General features: G+C 41.6%; 1 protein-coding gene across 2 annotated transcripts in view; it reads left to right on the top strand.

The window, feature by feature from the left end:
• mllt3 (MLLT3 super elongation complex subunit) overlaps nt 1–16,331 on the top strand; it is a 49,008-nt gene that overhangs the window by 10,836 nt on the left and 21,841 nt on the right. For both annotated transcript variants that reach the window (XM_058624894.1, XM_058624893.1), the window contains exons 3-6: nt 9,800–9,882; nt 11,978–12,121; nt 14,988–15,026; nt 16,079–16,207. In XM_058624894.1, coding sequence (XP_058480877.1) covers nt 9,800–9,882; nt 11,978–12,121; nt 14,988–15,026; nt 16,079–16,207 — 395 coding nt within the window. The remainder of the gene's footprint in view (nt 1–9,799; nt 9,883–11,977; nt 12,122–14,987; nt 15,027–16,078; nt 16,208–16,331) is intronic.

Here is a 16,331-nt window from a genome sequence, read left to right as displayed (position 1 = left end):
ATAGAGTGGGGCATTAGCTCATCACAGATGCTTTTTATGTCAATGTAGCCGCTAATAAGAAGCCGATGTGCAGAAAGGTTCAAACTCAAACCTTAGAAAAACGGTTTGAGTTCACTAGTCGCAGCCTAGAATCAGACTGTCTGAAGTGATTATCTCGTGGTTCAGGAGCTCTCAACACAGCGTGGCCTTCCCCTCCGTTCTGAATGCCCTCTTGGCACATCAGAAATATAAGATGTTTTGATGTTTTTGTTGTGAAAATGGATGATTCAGTGAAGCCTGCTGAGCAAACAATCATCACGTGAAAGCAACAGGAAAAAAAAAAGTGTGTCCAAGTACTTCCACGCCATAGACGACAAATTATCAAAACAAACCTGCACGCTCATTCTTTGTGAATAACTGTAAAGGAACTGTGTTTCACATAATATTTCAAGACTTTACAATATACGGGAGAACTCCATCAGGAGGAATAGTGAGTAACACTTTGTGACAGTGGAGAAAAAGAAATCAATTTCCACAAGAAAGAACAACACCCAAGAAAAACAGTTTCACTGTTGTATTTAACCCTTAGAACACAGAGGCTGCTATCCTTTTTTTTCCCAGCACAGCCATGGCAATCTGATGAAATTATAAGAAACACAAATATGGAAATGACCTATAAACACACACACACACCCAGGATGTCCATATAAGGAGTTGTGTATTATTCCCACAGCAATTTACCAAGGGTGCGGTGCGTCTGTGGCACAGATCTGTGCCGCATAAGCACTACGGGTTAAGCATCATCCTCATTAAAACCTTTTCCCTCTTTGTTTCCCTCGACATAGTGCTACTCTGCTGTAATCTGACAACACGTGAAAAGGAAAGGCAAGATGTTTTATGATGCCAATGCCGGTTCGTCTCAAATCTACTCTGACTGTTTGATGGGTTTCATATTTGCTTGCTCCAGTTCTTGAATGCAACAAGCCACTGCATGGAAGTGGACTTCTCAGTTTGGTGTTGGTTTTGTGATTTGATTATCAGCAGACTATGACTAAATCATATACATTTAACTTTATTGTAAAAAAGAAAACAAAAAAAAAACAGAATGCCAGTTCCTCAGGAAGGTTGTGAAGGCTGGTAGCATCATCTCATGCCACTGAGGTGCTGTTTACCACCATGATTTCATGGTTTTCCACGCCATCTGTGTTTGGTCCCATGAGGTGGGTGTGTACACCTGTGGTTGTAGTCCAGGATGTGCATATGGTGTTCATTCGGCCTGCACTATGTCACATTTTTAAGTGATAGAAAAAGCTGATCATGATATATAAACGGCTTAGCTGCTGTGGTGACCACAATGTGTTGTCTTGACAACAACAAACAAATGGGCGTAACTAGCTCAAACTAGAGATAAGCTTGTCTGAATTCACAAAACACTTTTCCAGGATACAGTTCCAGCATGTCTTCAGGATTTTTTTTTTTTTTTTTAACTGATCTACAGTTTGTTCAGTTTGATTCCTGTGTCGGATGTCGCACTCATGACTCTTACAGTGCCGACCCTCTTAACGTCACATATAGTATCAGCTGTAACCCAGCTCACTTGGAACCTCGTCAGAGCAGGTACTAAAAACCAGTACCAGATATTATCCCTACTGGAAAAGCAAAAAAAAAAAGTTCCAAGTCAAGCTGTTCAGCCGTGCTGGAACTGTGTAGTGGAAATGCGCCATTAGTAACCTAGTGACCTATGGCTCAACCACTCTATGAGCTAAAATCAATGTGTTTTTTTTCTCAGTGGACTGTGGTGTGGTGGACTGAGCAGTTTACAAAGTGACATTAACACCACTTTCCTATTGGAAGTCTTTCTATGGTAAACTTATTATATTATGGTACAGATTTGGTGGATGCCAAAGAATCTGGAAAGATAATCTAGGTGATGTGTTCAGGGTAACATTGTACCGTTTTTTTTTTTGTTTTTTTTAATTATCATAAATACTGTTATCCCAAATGTCTGTCGGAATGTTCTGAAACAACACCTACCCCTTGTGGTCTTGTATGTATCGTCTTGTTTCTTTCTGTTGTTGGGCTCTGGTGGGACTGAGGGAGAAGAATCCCCCTGCTCAACCAAATCAAAGCTGCTTTACATGATGAGATGTGAGGAGTGCATGTCTCTCTCTTGACCCTTGCTCAACCCTGAACTGCCCCAGGCCGGCCACCTGTTGGTCCTCCTCTGGCCTACAACGCAAACTCTGATGTTTCTTGCGTCCTGGCCTTTAATCTCAGAAGATGAATCTTGGCCCCTACTTGTTTTGGAGGGCCTTTGTTGTTCGTTGATTAGTGCGGGGTCATTGGGGTCAGGGAAGTTCCTGCAGGACGGTGGAGAAAACTGAAGTGTGAGGTTGTTTCGAAGGGACTGCGCTCACTCAACCAGACGCTTCATCCCCACTGAGCTGCTAATCACCACCTGACATTATCACAGAGGCTCGTATCATGACTATTCAACGTTTTATTACATTGCATATAATCATAGTGTATAGGGTTGTGACTTGCTTCTGGAAAGCTACAGCCCTGTGCTGTTTTTCGGAGTACAACACACACACACAATAGTGGTTTCCTCTTACAGTGGGGCAGAGTGTGTGCTACTGTTTTCAATCCACTGGCCCTTGGCTGAACTGTATCTGGTTTACCGCTGTACGTTCGGCACAGACTTTGCAAAGAAACTTGACTTGAGCCGCTAAAGGCAGGACATTTTCAGGAACTTGTGAAATCTCTAAATAATAACACAGCTTCTGATAATTCACTGTGAGTGAGTGGGCGATTGTTCTGCCACCCCTCACCTGAATGTGTCGGACATTCTCCTGCTGTTATGAACACGTCTTAGACACAGTCCCCTGCTGGGCTTGTCATTCTGTATGTGACAGGCGAACTTGGTAAAAATATCCACAAATCAAAGACAGTCAGTGCCTGGTAAATGAATAAATTTTTCCTCTAAATTCAGTCATATTTTTGTACTGCATCTTGTGTCTTGTTTTGGACATCAAACTAGACCTGGCATGAGTCTGCGGGCATGTTCAGTTCACCATCTCAGCTAATGTAGAACTGGAATTGGTGGAAGAACAAAGTCAAGCTCAGATGTTTCCTCTTTTTTGTCACGCGTGATAGTTTACTGAAGTATTTTACATATCTCTTAATAATGCATTTTTTCTCTAACTTAGTGTTTTACCTTGTGGCTTAATTATAGTGGAGTGACCGCCTAAATCATGAAAGGGTGGGACAAATTTGACAATTCCAAGCTTTCATTTTATTTTATTTTCATTTTAGGCAAGCGTTAAAAATGTTCTCACTTCATAATCTTAATAATTACATAAGGAATTTTAACTTAATAGAGAAAACATTTAGCATAATAAAGCAAAGTTGGTTGTTGTGTTGGCATAAGTAGAGCAAACCTCTCAGTATTTGGGGTCTTGGCCTATTTTAATTTTAATTTTAATATTTAAATCCTTAAAAACTAACTCTGGTGCAGATTTGGTCTCCACCAAACAAATCAAGACACTTTTAATCACATCCCGGTCCTCGCAGGCTGCCATCCTGACACAGGTGTTAATGATTGCAAAGCGCTCCAATAGTATTCCCAGCAGACGTCATTAATTTTTGGCAGCGCAGGTTTCTATCGGTTTAAGTACCCACACCCACCCTCGGTAATTAATGTGAAATGTGCAGTATTAGAGCAGCAACACCGTAGGTTTCACAGCGGTGTTAATGTGTAGCCTCGCGGGATTAACCAATAACCATTTGTCTCTGATGGACTGTGAGAAACTTTAGTTCTGGTCTCTGTGACCGCTGGTCTGCTGTGTTCTGTTGTCTCAGAGCGGTTTGGTCAGCGGCTGCACGTGTTGTGCACGTTCTGCCACTGTATGTGTGTGTGTGTGTTTGTTTGAGGTTGTGTGTTTGCATCCTCCTCCTCTTGATACCAGCATCGCACTAGTCAGCTGTGCAAGTTGTCTTCCTCATCAATATTAATGGGCCATGTGAAATTTCAGCAGCAGTGCTCATTATTAATGCATACAAAGGGCAATACTGTAGTAGTCGACTAAAAGCAAGTGTTCACGTATTGACTGAACGCTGTGAGAGCTCACCCTTGACTTTGGCTCTCACCGATTAACAAAATTAGAGCATAATTCAGCAGAACATTTGTAAATACCCACTGTATATCAATGTTGGGGTCCGCCACGAATAATTATTTGCGTTACTGGTTAATCTGGTTGTGATTTTGTTTGTCATTACATGTTGAAACATTTCCAAAATGGCCTGTTTTTGTATTCAGTTTACTTCCAGAGTGGAGCCAATAAACCAGAACATATTAGCATTCATTAAAGCGAAATCACAGTCGGTTGTCAAATAATTAATTTACAAGTACATTAATGTTTGATTAATGGTTGCAGCCCCACACAAAATCTGGAGAGGTGCTCAGAATGGACTGTTAAATTCCCCATTAAGTGCACAGAGATGCAGTGAAGGTACACTCTGGAGAAAACTGCAGCGTTACATAATGAATCCGTTTCTTTTTCTGCCAATCGACGGATCAATTCCTAATACTCAGGTTTTTGCATGTCTGGCTGATTGTGTAATAAAGATTCTGTGTGGAATGTGTTGGCAAACAGTTGCTCCTCTCTAATTCCAGCAGACAAAGTGCAACATTAGCATTCTTTTGGCTTTTCATTTTACATATGATCTTTTAGATCCTTGTTAATATAAAAATATCCATCAATGCAGCTTTAAAGCTTCCTCTAGGCAGTGGTGTTAACGGTGAGGGTGGAATAAGTAAAGCGACTAAAAGTCCATTAAATCTGGCTGTTAATAAAAGTTACTACCAGCACATATACTGAGTTAGGCACTTTACAGCTGAAATCGAAACTTGTCTGTGGTTTTCATAGTATATGTGGATTCTTGCCGCCCCTGGCATTTATTTCTAGGCTGATGTTTGAGATGAATAGCGGCCTTAGGAATGAAGGAGCCGTGGCATTAACAGTAAATCAGTGAACTGAAGGAGCTCGTGTTGGAGCTCATATTTTTACGCTCCTGTCTTGTCTTTTGTTTTGTGGCCCGACCTGCTGTTGGGTCTGGCCTCATTACAAACCAGTCTGTGGAGAAAGGGCAAATAAGTAGTGACTGGCATTGTTCTGTGATTGGCATCTCGGTTTAAACCAAGGCCACGTTAATAAACAACGCGGCCATGTCACTCTTTGAAAGCTTCGCTGGCCACTGGCACATGTTCAGTTACAGGTCAGTGGTTGCATTGTGCATCTCTGCCTCTCAGACGCTCCTTCGGATACTGGTATCCTTTTCAACCTGAACTCCTGAACCGCTGCCAAGATGCTTCCCTGACTTTCTTTTCAAGATTACTCCCTTTATCCAGTGTCTGCAGGAGACTTGACTATTGTTCTCTCATCTTAACTGTTACCTGACCTAACTTTTCTGTTCCAACACACATTCCAGCCTCGTCTTCACAGTATATTTTTTACCCAGTATCAATACTGTATTCACCACTCAACTTGTTTTTTTTTACCAGGCAATAATGCACAGAATGGATTATTTGGAACGTTGGAGGTAAACTGGGAATTCATGCTGCAGTATCATAGATCATTTGAAGTAGTTCCCTTTTAAGGATCCAGCAGGGGGAGCTTGTAAGGTTTCCTACCAGGTCATGTGACAGTGACTGCAGGGACAAATCGAGCTAGGATCGTAAGCAGTTAGGAACGGGTCCTCGTGCCCCCTTGCGAATGGTGGGGGGTTTCAGTTTTGTGGTTTTTGGCGAGACAAAGTTGCTGATAAGTTTGATGAAATTTGAAGTTGATCGAGGTAAAGCTCTAGGAGAAGTTCTTTCCGATACCCAAAATAAGGTTTTTGAAATAAATAGACATGGGTCATTTAAAATGCTTGAATTTTGTGCAAGAAAGAAGTTTTGTTGATATTTAGCTAAACGTCTCCCTTGTTTGTTACGACGCCACCTACTGTTTCATGCCCTGCATTGCTTGACGTACGTAGACTAGGCCTACGCAGAGCAAACGTCGAGTAGTAATTACTAGCGGTGTTGTGGACACTGTCCCACTGTGTCTCTCCGCCATTGATGTGAGATTACAGAGCAGGACGCTGAGCGAGTAGTGAAAATTCCAAGATCTCTTGTCTCACCAAAGAAAATGACAAAGACTGACTTTGACCAAGATCCCAAGGACAATCACTTGTCCTGATGCAGCTCATGCTGCAAATCAATAAAAGTGGACGCCATGGGGCGAAGCGGCTCTTACAAGTTGCCCTCCCATCTTAAGCTGTGTCAGCACATTTTAGTCTTTGAATTTTGGTCCTTTTGGTGTGGGAACCCTGTGTAAGGTTTCCTACCATGTTATGTTACAAATTACTTTGGTAATGGCATTTGTAGCAGCGACTGCACCTGTTCAGGCAGTGTTTATTTCGTTCTCATGCTAGCAGCATTGTTAATGACGTAACAATTGTGAAAATTATTACTAAAATTATGAAAACTGGCATTTGTGAAGTATTAATGGGAGCAGCAATGGTGGGGGTTGGAGGATGTGTGTTTGCATATATTCCAAAGAATTACGGTTCTTACAAATTGTGGTCTCAAGAGGTACAGGAAGGCGAGTTGGCCCTGGGGTATTTTTCCATTGTCAAATCTGGCCTCTCTTGGGTGGGGGGGGAAAGAAGTTTGGACACCCCTGGTTTAAGGACTCATTCTTGCAGCGCTCTATTGTTCAGGCTTAAGCTGCAGTGAAAATATCTCAGCATGACATCATGTCTGCCCGTGTATCCATGCCAATAAGCAAAACGTCGCAGCACATGCGGAGAGTTTATAGTGTGAATTTTCCCTTCCATGCCGAGGCTTGGGTTCAGCTCATCTCCTGCTCCACCTCAGGTTTATATAAAGGTGGTGTTGGTGAATGGGCTCTTTGAGTCGGCTGTAATTGAACCTGACCCGCTCGCACAATTAACTCTAACCCATAATATTTGTTCAGCGGTATTGGGTTTTGGATGGCTCGGCCCCAGTGGTGATGTCGACCTCGGAGTAGTCAGCTGAGCCATCAATCACTGCTGCTTCATGGGGGGGGGGGCTTTAAAGTGAAACAGGAAAGCACAGTAATGACTAGACTGATGCCAAAGTCTGAGGATAACTCAAGATGTTTCCATGGTCTCCTTCATCACCGGAGCCAAGCTGGCAGCCGTGACATTTTACTCTGTGGTTTTCCACCCTCTGCATTTCTTATTTGACCTTATAAGATCTTTGGCTACCTGTCGAGTACATGGCACTAAAATACGTTTTTTTTGTCTGTGTCTTAAACGCACTTGTTTAAAATGTTAAAATTAATTGAACAGTGTAATGGTGGTAGAAGAAACGGCTCCGTCTATGTTTATATTGATTTTCTACAAATCCACCTTTTACTGCGCTGTTCTCTTTGCCACTGGGACGTTGTTCTTGCCAAAAAACTACTTGATTCATCACAGGCTGCTGCTTCATTAGATTAAGACAACAACAACCCCCCCCCCCCCCCACCTCTGCTTTATTTACTAATTTGTAGTAAGCAATAGCACTACTATAGCTGTGCTGTGCAATGCGGATCCTTTATGGCACTTTATTTCAGTTTAACACTTAAGTTTACCTCTACAGTGTACTTGGGCTGGACGATAATACTGCAGTATCTAAAAATAGCTGTGATATTTACTAACAAAATCCAATTTCATTATATTGGAGGCCTTTATAATACTGAATCTACCTTATTAAATGCCTACTTAAAGAGTGTTTGTCTAACAAATTTGTTTTATTTGTTTTGACGTTCCTTCTGAGCCTCATTGTGCCGTTTATGAATTAGTCACTGACCACGTTTAGGTTTAGGTGTTCATGTGCAGTGTTTAAAAACGTGTGAAAGTAAAGCACCTGTGAGGGGGCACTTCTGTCACATCTGTCGCTACTAAGTCATTCTTTTAACCCTTCAATCGTGGAAAAATAAAATCAAAACAAATAAGGCTACCAGCTCCACTTTTCTCTCAATTGATTCAGTAAAAACATGGGAGAGAAAAAAAGAGTATTTTTCACTTTGCAGCCTTATCACATCTTACATTGTCATCCATGCATGCAGTACAGCCATGAAAATAATGGAGTGCGGCCACCTTCGTTGTGATTTCGGGGATTTTTTTCCCGCTGAAGGATCATCTAAACAACGTGCGACTTGAAGCCTAGCGGAGAGCTTTTCTTCCAGTAAACACATACATGGGCCTAATTGGTGCTTTTTTTGTGTGCAGGGTCCACAGGGATGGAAGCTGACAAACACACACACACACACACACACCTCCAGAGAGGAACTCCTGAGCTCGACTGGTGCTTGTTTGTCTTTATGAAAGGCCATGGGGTTGGAGGTGGGGGAGGACGTGAGGGAGTGGGCCTCACCTTGTCATCAGCTGGCTGGATTCATACGTTTTTAAAGGCTCTGGTTTCTAATTTACGCCAGTTGTTGTTTTTGTTTAGTTTTTTTTCTTTTCCTTTTTTGTATCGATACCTGAGCGGACGCAATGGAGACAGGATTTAATGAGCTCTCAGGAGAATGGAGCTCGAAAGTAAACGGGATAATTCAGGGGTTTTTGTTATGTGGCTGTATTAGGTACTGACATTTATTCAGCGTCTTGCAAAGAGCTGACTGCGCTGTGTGTGTGTCTGTGTCTGTGTCTGTGTGTCTGTGTGTGTGTGTGTGCACCCGGTGTGCCCAGAGCCATCATAAGACCTGCAGGCAAACTTTCAGTTACACACACATCTGCCAGTGGGGACACAATGGAAAACTGAGTTTAGCCACTTAACAAAAGACTGACCTAAAAAAAATACATCTACAATACCTTAAATGGATGCTATTCTGAGAATACGTTTGCCACTTTATCTTGCAAACTAGACAGCAATTTGTAGCATGTGTTGCTTTGTAAACTCCTCTGCAAAAAGGTCCATGTAGAAAATCAGCATTTTTCACTCATTAGGGCACAGGAGTTTCTGGTTTACTGCTGCCTGGTGTTGTCATGTATAGGTAAATCCAATTGAAGGGCTTCAAACTGCCGTATCACAATTAGGGCTGAAACAATTACCCAATTAAGTGATAATTCATCAAATACTAAATTTAATGACAACTTTTTTTTGGTTTGCGAACAATACAAGACATTTAAGAACATCATAATTTCTATTTTCTGACATTTTATGGACCGATTAATTGAGAGAATTACAGACGGATATATCAATTATGAAAATAAAGCCCTAATATAACACAATATAACACACTGTATCCTATCAACGGAGACAACAGTAGACACAGAACCTCCCGTGTGGCATAATGTAAAATTGGTCATTTTCTCTATGGAGTTTGGTGCAGGAGCAAAACAAAACTTAATTTTCCAGTCAGAAAATGTGCACTGTTCACCCTAGTTGGCGACTGTATCACATGAAAACCTGAGCTATTCTTTTAAATCGTACATTCACTGATAACTAGGCAAAAAAAACTGTTAGCGTTCACACACACCATTATAAGTGAGTGTTGTTTCCCTGTTAAAACCATTTGAGAACGTGATAATTACATTAATAATGGGTTTGTCCTCCCGCGGCCTCCACTGCTGCTGCCCACACAGCAGTGATGTGGTGAAGGCGACCTCTTTGTACTCTCCACAACTAACCCAAATGAGCGCAGACTCCTCTTTTCACCACGCTGCTCACTCACCTTGTGCTGAAGGTCAACGAGTCTCCCTTTTTTTTTAACGGCAAACTTCCTCTCCCTCCCTTTTTCAGTGTGCAAGGATCCGCCGTACAAAGTGGAGGAGTCCGGATACGCAGGCTTCATCTTGCCTATTGAAGTTTACTTCAAAAACAAGGTACATGTTATTGTGTTTCTTCACTTCTTTCTGCTTGTTACACACAAAGACGCGCGTGTGCGCCCTCAGCCCTCAGGTGATTTCTATGCCACAGACTTTGTATGAAAAAAAAGGGTACGAAGTGGCAGAGAGAGTTGAAGGTTGCGGGTTTGTTCTTGGGCTCTGCTCGACTGAAATGCTGACGTGTCCTTGGGCAAGACGCTTTGCCCCGCGTTGCTCCTGGCACCGCGTGACTGGGTTTGAAAGAGAGATTTGTGGTGGAAGATGCTCTGTATGAAAAGGCCGTTTCATAATGGCAAAAACTGTGGTTAAAAGCAATTTAATTTATTTGTACAGCGTCCAAATCACAACACACATTATCTCAAGGCAGTGTACACAGAAAGACCTTTACAATGTGATAGAGAGAAGAGAAACCCCGGTTCTCGACCAGTTATGACATTAAGACTAGAGGAAGCGCGATATGAATTATGGCTGAACAATTAATCCAAATTTGAGGGCGAGACACAGTATTCCTCAAGGCCAAACTGTGTCAAATTTTAGATTAAATATTGTCCTGACCTCTGCGTGTATGCACGTCATATTCTACTCACTGACGAAAACAATCTTCGCAGATCTGCTCAAATGTCATACAGTAATACAGATTTGTGATTTTGTTGAGGAGGTCGCCGCTTATTCAGCCTACTTTTTTCAACATTAGTCATATCGGGTGATCTAACTGATATTGTACATCCCTAAAAACAAAGTTTAATCAGTTTATCAAGAAAATAGTCAACTGATTAACTATGAAATATAATCATTGCCCTGCTTAAGTGAGATTTTAGCTTTTGAGTTGATTTATTGAACGAGACGTGTGGACCTTTGATGCCCTGACGGTGGGTTTTAAACTGTCGCCAGACCCCAAAACCATAGTTTTTGGTAGATATTAATAAATGTGTATAAGTATGGGGGGATGAAATGGACTCATTGTTTTCTTAGTTCTTCACTGATTGATTGGAGAAGGCAGTCGGCAGCGGGTCGGCATCGATTCCTCCGAATTTCCATTCTTCCTGAATCGTGCACAGTGAGACAGTTCCGTGACGCTTCAGTCACTTTGACGTCACGTTTGTCGAGTGAATGTGAGAGAACGAGATGTGACTGTTGACTATGGCCCGGGCAATATCACAGTATATCATGAGAGGCTATATAAAGCCTTCAGAGTTTCCTTTTTTATTACTTCTGGGTGTTGAGAGGCTCGGCACTATATCGTGTTTATTTGCTTTATTTAAACATGGATTTAAACTTAGATTTTTTTACCCAGTGTGCCTGATGTCTCATCATTAAACTAGAGTGTTTTGAAAGCATGCGCACGCAGAGTTAACACAATTCTTGTAAACTTAGCGGTCTGCAGATATGAGTCTCATCTCTCAGCGGGAGCAGAAGCGCGAGTGAGCAGACACTGCAGAAACTGATCATTTGCATCGATCACTATTCTCTCCAGCTGATAATGGGGCTGCCACTAATGATTATTTTTGTTTTGCAATTAACCACTTTATTGTTTGGTCTATTAAATGTCACAAAAGGGTGAAAATTGTCCATCCACAAAACAAAATGCACTGAGTTTATTGTCACTGAGCAACAAAGAAGCCAGGAAATCGTCTTTTTGTTTACAAAAATCCACCCAAACAGATCAACTAATGATCACAATTTGATGATGTTTCTTTTAGTAAACAAATTAATAATCAGTAAAAACACAAAACTGCACTGCAGGTTTAACGCTGTCCGACAATGCATGCCTTTGAAAATGTGCAGAGCATTCCCTGAAAATGCATAAACATTTTTCCAGAGGTAGCTTGAAAATATGTTAGGACCCCGGTTTAATCCAGATGACCTCCAGCTCTGCTCGTGTTCATTTATCAAGTGTTTGTGAGTCATTTTGGAGAAGCAGATGAAGTTTCTATGGCGGAAACCAGGAAGGAACACTGTGGTTGAAGTGTGAAATAAACCTTTTTATAAACTGAATTTGATCTTCTCTTTCTCTCTCTCTCTCTCTCTCTCTCTCTCTCTCTCCCTCTCTCTCTCCCTCTTCCTCTCTGGGTGAATCACCACTTTTCCTCAGGAAGAACCCAAGAAAGTTCGCTTTGACTACGACCTGTTCCTCCACCTGGACGGCCACCCGCCTGTCAATCACCTCCGCTGTGAGAAGCTCACCTTCAACAACCCAACAGAGGAGTTTCGTAGGAAGCTGCTGAAAGCCGGAGGGGTAGGTGTGCAGAGGGGTGGGCGGTCTGAGTGACATTTCTTAACGCAGCACAGACACGTTTTGCAGGAAGAAACGCCTTTTATCTCTGTTATGCGAGGGTTGGAGGTCAGTGCTGTATTTCCAGAAACACTCTACTTTACATTTATACTTTTTTACTGAGACCTGTTCCATAGATCTGCTGTCTGTTTAAATCCGGTGGTCACTGAGTTTAAATAGCTGGAAAGTGATTTCAGGTTCATTCAACCAAGACGGATTGAATTGAAAACCCGCATAAGACGGGCAGATTCTCTCTCTCTCTCAGTGAAAACATGGCTTCTATCACAAAAACAAGGGGGAGAAAACAACTCACCTGATTAAATCTATGTCTGATTATTATCTTCACTTCATGTTCACTCCTTTTATCTCAACATTAAACAGCTTTTTACAATTGGAAACGTACGTTTGTGTTGCTTTTGTAAGCCACTCATTCCCCTACACCAAAGTCCATAGAGAAAAACAGCATTTTTAAGCTTGTGTGGACACATGAGCTCCTGGTCCACTGTTTCCTCTTATGTTAAGTTTTTGTCACTCGGGTAAATACAATGAAAGGATTTTAAATGCAGAAGTAACAAAATAACTTATTTGAACCTTCTCATGGAGGCAGCAGTAGATCAACAACTCCAGTGTTGTCATGGTGTAAAATGGCTAGTTTTCTGTATGGAATTTGGTGAGCAACACAAACTTAGATTTATGGTCCTAAAAGGCTGTGTAACGGTTTAATAGATTGGTGAAGATGAAGGAGGAGACTTTTATTAGTGAACTGTTTGTTAAGTGGTGTTAATCTGTTACCTGGTGTCAAGAGGGGGGGGGCGGGGGGTTCACACAGAGTATTCAGTGCTGACTGTGTGTCAGTACCTCAAACAGCCTCACTTCAGAAGAACTGAACCATCCCTTGAACAATAGTTCTGTGAGAACAGTGCTCCAGAAGCAGTGATGTATAACTCTGTGTCTCGAGAAGAGAAAAGAGTTTTAGAAACGGTTCCAAAATATATGGGTTTCGTATGTGGCTTTTACGGGCACAATTTTAAGATTGCAAGAGTTCAAGAAAATATCAAAATATTATATTTAACTATTAATCCCAGTGGGAATCGCTGCATTATCCACAAACCCATTGATCTTCCCTTCATAAAAAAATACAGGGTTGAGGAAAAACATTTCTTTCTCCAGTCTTAAAAACAAGGTCCAGTAATAGAAAACAGAAAAATCCACATTCAGTGCTCCAGTAATTATTTCTGGCAGCAGCGTGGTGTATGTGGGATGAAGTCAAAACAGTGCAGTGTGGCCCATTGATGTTTTTTTTATTAGTTTTTCTGAATTTCGGTGGAGCTCTGCGGAGTAAAACACATCGGGCTTTGAATGGTCTATTTTCTGGTGAGATTTAATGACAACTTAAAATAATACAGACTTGATTATTCATTAAAAACTTGTCGGGAAAGGACTCGCTGTGCCATTCTCTCAAAATGGCAAAGTCACATTTGATTCTTACAGGCATGAAAGGAGGAGCCTTCTTTGTTGCAGCAGCAGCAGCAGCAGCAGCAGCTGTAGAGAAGGAAAAAGTGACCACATATGCCAAATGTCACTCTGTCAGTGTTAGCGGTGTAACCTAACCACCCGTCTTATCTGCTCTCCTCAGAACAAGCCGGCCGAGTTGTTGTCTTCCAACACAATGCAACAAAAAATCCCACTGAATGGCTGTAAATGTGGCAGCGCGCGCAGTAAATCAGCTGACCTCGGCTCTCGGCGCTCGTTTCACTTGTGATAAATTGGCATCGGTTTACCTTCAGCTGCTTCCTCCACTGTCGGCTGTAATCAGTACGTTGGCTCTTGGCCAGAGGAACCCCTGTAGTCTGGAGGTTTTATAGCTGCAGCTAAGTGCTCTCTATTTACTTTGCCCCGCGCCCTCTGTCTTAGCCTCATGTCGCAACTCACGCTCTCCTTTGTCAGCACGAGAGTCATCACTGAATGGTCCGTGATCACATTTGATAATAATGAATGGTGTTTCTTTTTGGTTAATCTGGTTAATCTGACGGTGAAAACTTGGCGGGCCAGCAGGGTAGCACTGCAACTCACTCAATTAATCGATAATGAAAATATTCGTAATATTTCGTAATATCGTTTGGTCCATAGAAAGGTTGATCTGTGTTTTTCAAACTTGGAAATGATGATGTTCTCAAATGCCAAAATTATTCAGCTTTAATGATTTCTTTGTTATATAAGAAACCAGAAAATAATCATATTTAAGCAGCTTAAAAAGTCTGAAACGCTCCACTCAATTCTACTATTTCTTTTGTAAGGTAGGGACACTAGGAAAACTGATTTTAACCACTTAATAAAGGGCTTATCATATAAAATTGACACTAGGTGTCTTGGGAATTATGTCCGCCACTCCATCTCGCTGTTGGATGTCCTTTTCCAACCGGAAACTGACGTTTTTCATGTTTTGCCAACCGCTGATTCCCCACACCAAAGTCCGTTCACAAAATGTGCCATTTTAGTTCATGGGGACACAGGAGTTGTGGGGTCTACTGCTGCCTCGTTTGGTAAGTTTGTGTCACTTGGGTAAACCAGAACAAAGGTTTAAACTCCAAAGTCACCAAATAACACATTTTAATTCACTGATGGAGGCAGCAGTGGTTAAAAAACTACTGTGTGTCATGCTGGAAAATCAAGAGCAAGTTGGTATTGCATACAAGATATTTTATCAGGTGTGGTTCTATGAGGTACCGTCACCTTTGTGTTTGTTTGTTTTTTACATTTTATTGAATTAAATCATAGATGATTCATTATTAAACACATTTCTCTCCCTCTGTGTCATTGTTTTCCACAGCAACGGGATCCTCACAAACGAAGTTCAGAAGACTCAAAAGTAAGATTTCCATCATGTGTTTGGTGTTGTGCGTTCCTTCTGTAAAGATGACCAGAATTTTTTTTTTTTGAACATAAATGGTCTTCAGCTGCTCATGTAATGATACCAGTGGTTTCATATTGTGTCTGGGACATTTACTGTCACTGAGGCAGCTGTGTTTTCTTAACTTGAGTATTCTGGCCATTGTTCCAGTCTTGTCATGACTCATGATGTTCCAGCAAAAACAAAACAAGTCTTCTCAGAATACATGCTGAGTCGACGTGCAGTGGGATTTATCGCCGTTTTTGCTGAAAACGCACTGCCCTTGTCCCTGTATACAAGCACTAGTGGGGACTAGATTGATTAGATGAAGTGTGTCGAAGCGCCCCCTGTAGGCTTGCTAGTTTAGATTGCAGCTAGTTGTTAACGCGTGGAGCACAACATCTATTAACCTTTTGGCGCTCACGTGGCTCTGTGCCACAGATAAAATTGGTGAATCGCAGTGGGATTGATACTCAACAACTTTTATGGATATCCTGGATGGGTGTGTGTGTGTGTTTATAGGTCACATCTGCAGGCGTTACAAAATGTGTTTTTTCGTCTTTATATTGCTTTCTGTGAGTAGTGATATTTGAGCTAAAGAGGTACTCTATATTGCACATTTATTCTTATAGCCTCTGTATATACATGTTAACACAGTGACAGAAAAAAGCAGCCTAAATTCTACATATTGTAAGGGTTAACTTTGAAATATCTTATTAATTAAGCTGATGGAGCATGAAATTGGTCTCCTCCTCAGTCCAAAAAAAATGGCCCAGCCTAAATGTTGCCATGTTTTTGTCACAGTCGTCTTCTTAAGTTGTAGCTCGACTCTATGGACTTTGGAGTTTAGGAAAACATTTTTTTTTTTCTAGTTTCACGTCAACATACAGAATTTCCAAGCAACTGGAGTCGTATTCTTCTATTATGGGATTATTTAAAGTGGATTTAAAGGATAAGACGACACACTTTGTACCTGTAAAATGGAGTAAAAGTCTCTGATCCTGTTGGTTTGTCGCTGTCTCTTCTGGTAGGTGATGGTAATGCAGGAAGGCTCCACCTCGCTGTTCGGCCAGCACCTGAAGCTGCCTACACTTCCCAACAGCTCGCTGACGTCCAACTTCTCTGACCCGAAGAAGAGTAAAAGCTTCCTCGGGTCAAAGGTGAGTGTTGTTTCCAGTTTTGCTGCCTGCGGTGAAATCACCTCCTCTTCATCTGCTCCTTCACTCATGAGCCTCACTTTTGCTCTGGGACTCCTTCAATGTCTTCAGGCTTTAAATTTTTAAT

The sequence above is a fragment of the Solea solea genome, chromosome 3 (assembly GCF_958295425.1).
Source record: "Solea solea chromosome 3, fSolSol10.1, whole genome shotgun sequence".
Classification (NCBI taxonomy): Eukaryota; Metazoa; Chordata; class Actinopteri; order Pleuronectiformes; family Soleidae; genus Solea; species Solea solea.
This window is presented reverse-complemented; position numbering and strand designations above follow the sequence as displayed.